Source organism: Erigeron canadensis, chromosome 4 (genome assembly GCF_010389155.1).
Source record: "Erigeron canadensis isolate Cc75 chromosome 4, C_canadensis_v1, whole genome shotgun sequence".
In the NCBI taxonomy this organism is placed as follows: Eukaryota; Viridiplantae; Streptophyta; class Magnoliopsida; order Asterales; family Asteraceae; genus Erigeron; species Erigeron canadensis.
Genome location: NC_057764.1, coordinates 15,653,627 through 15,654,634, shown reverse-complemented (window position 1 = coordinate 15,654,634; position 1,008 = coordinate 15,653,627). Strand labels below are relative to the sequence as shown.

The 1,008-nt window shown below is 35.8% G+C and overlaps 1 protein-coding gene across 1 annotated transcript; it reads left to right on the top strand.

Moving 5' to 3' along the window:
- Positions 1 to 380: 380 nt before the first annotated feature.
- LOC122597035 lies at positions 381 to 785 on the top strand. The gene has a single exon (XM_043769671.1). It carries the CDS (start codon positions 381 to 383, stop codon positions 783 to 785), a length of 405 nt encoding a protein of 134 aa, XP_043625606.1.
- Positions 786 to 1,008: the final 223 nt, after the last annotated feature.

Sequence of the window (1,008 nt, the reverse complement as noted above, 5' to 3'; positions counted from 1 at the left end):
CTACAAGTACGTGAAGTTAAAAATATAATTAATTAAGCCGGCTTGACTGATTCAAGCCAAGCCACCAAGCTATGGCTTGTTAAAATGGAACCCGTCAAAGCAGTTTCAACATGGAGCCACGTAGCCTCCTTTAATTTCTTTGGTCAACTAACCCTCCACCTCAATTGCTTTACTAGGTCCTCCCTTACCTCACCCTCCCCCATATAAATCACACTATATGTATATCGATCAGTATATATATACATTTCAAACTAACCCAATGATTCTTCCTCCATTCTATTCAACTCAATTCATCAAATTAATCTTTGTATATTAGAACCAACAACACTCGAGTTTGCCGGTCACATTCTCGGTCATCATTTAGCCGTCTCGATCGATCGATGGGTAACTGTTGTTTAAAAGGACGATCCAGATTGGTTTGGGCTGATGATGATGAAAATGATCAATGGGTGTACTACTCTGACCCCAATCTTGAACACAAAGAAAGTCTTTTAGCAGACGAAAAGGTCAAAAACCATTCGAAAAGTCCCTCGGTTTCTATAAATGGAAATAGCAGCAGCAATAATAATGGGAAAACTAGAGAAGTGAAGATTAAATTGAGCAAAAAGAAGCTAGAAGAATTATTGGGTAAGGTTGAGAATCTTCATGATATACCTATGGATCAATTATTGGATCGTTTAATTGATTCTAGTGAACAATTCGATATCCATGATTGTGACGACCATTATCACCATCAGCATGCATGGAAGCCCAACTTATCCAGCATTCCAGAGGAGAATTTCTAGAAAAGACCATTTTGTTGTTTCCTATTCTTTGTGTGTACATATATTCAGAAACTTTATATATTCAATATCATTTTTGCATATTGGTTACTAGATTAAACCCCGTACGTTGTACGGGGCGACCAAAAAAGTAAACAAAAAGTATATCGATAGTTACTGTATGTATTCATAGTTTATGATATTTTTTAAGTTTTGTTATTAGGCTTTTGATTAATTAATTAACAGT

Bases quoted from the DNA above. Each gene is read 5' to 3' on its own strand.
- LOC122597035 (XM_043769671.1), top strand. From the start codon at position 381: ATGGGTAACTGTTGTTTAAAAGGACGATCCAGATTGGTTTGGGCTGAT.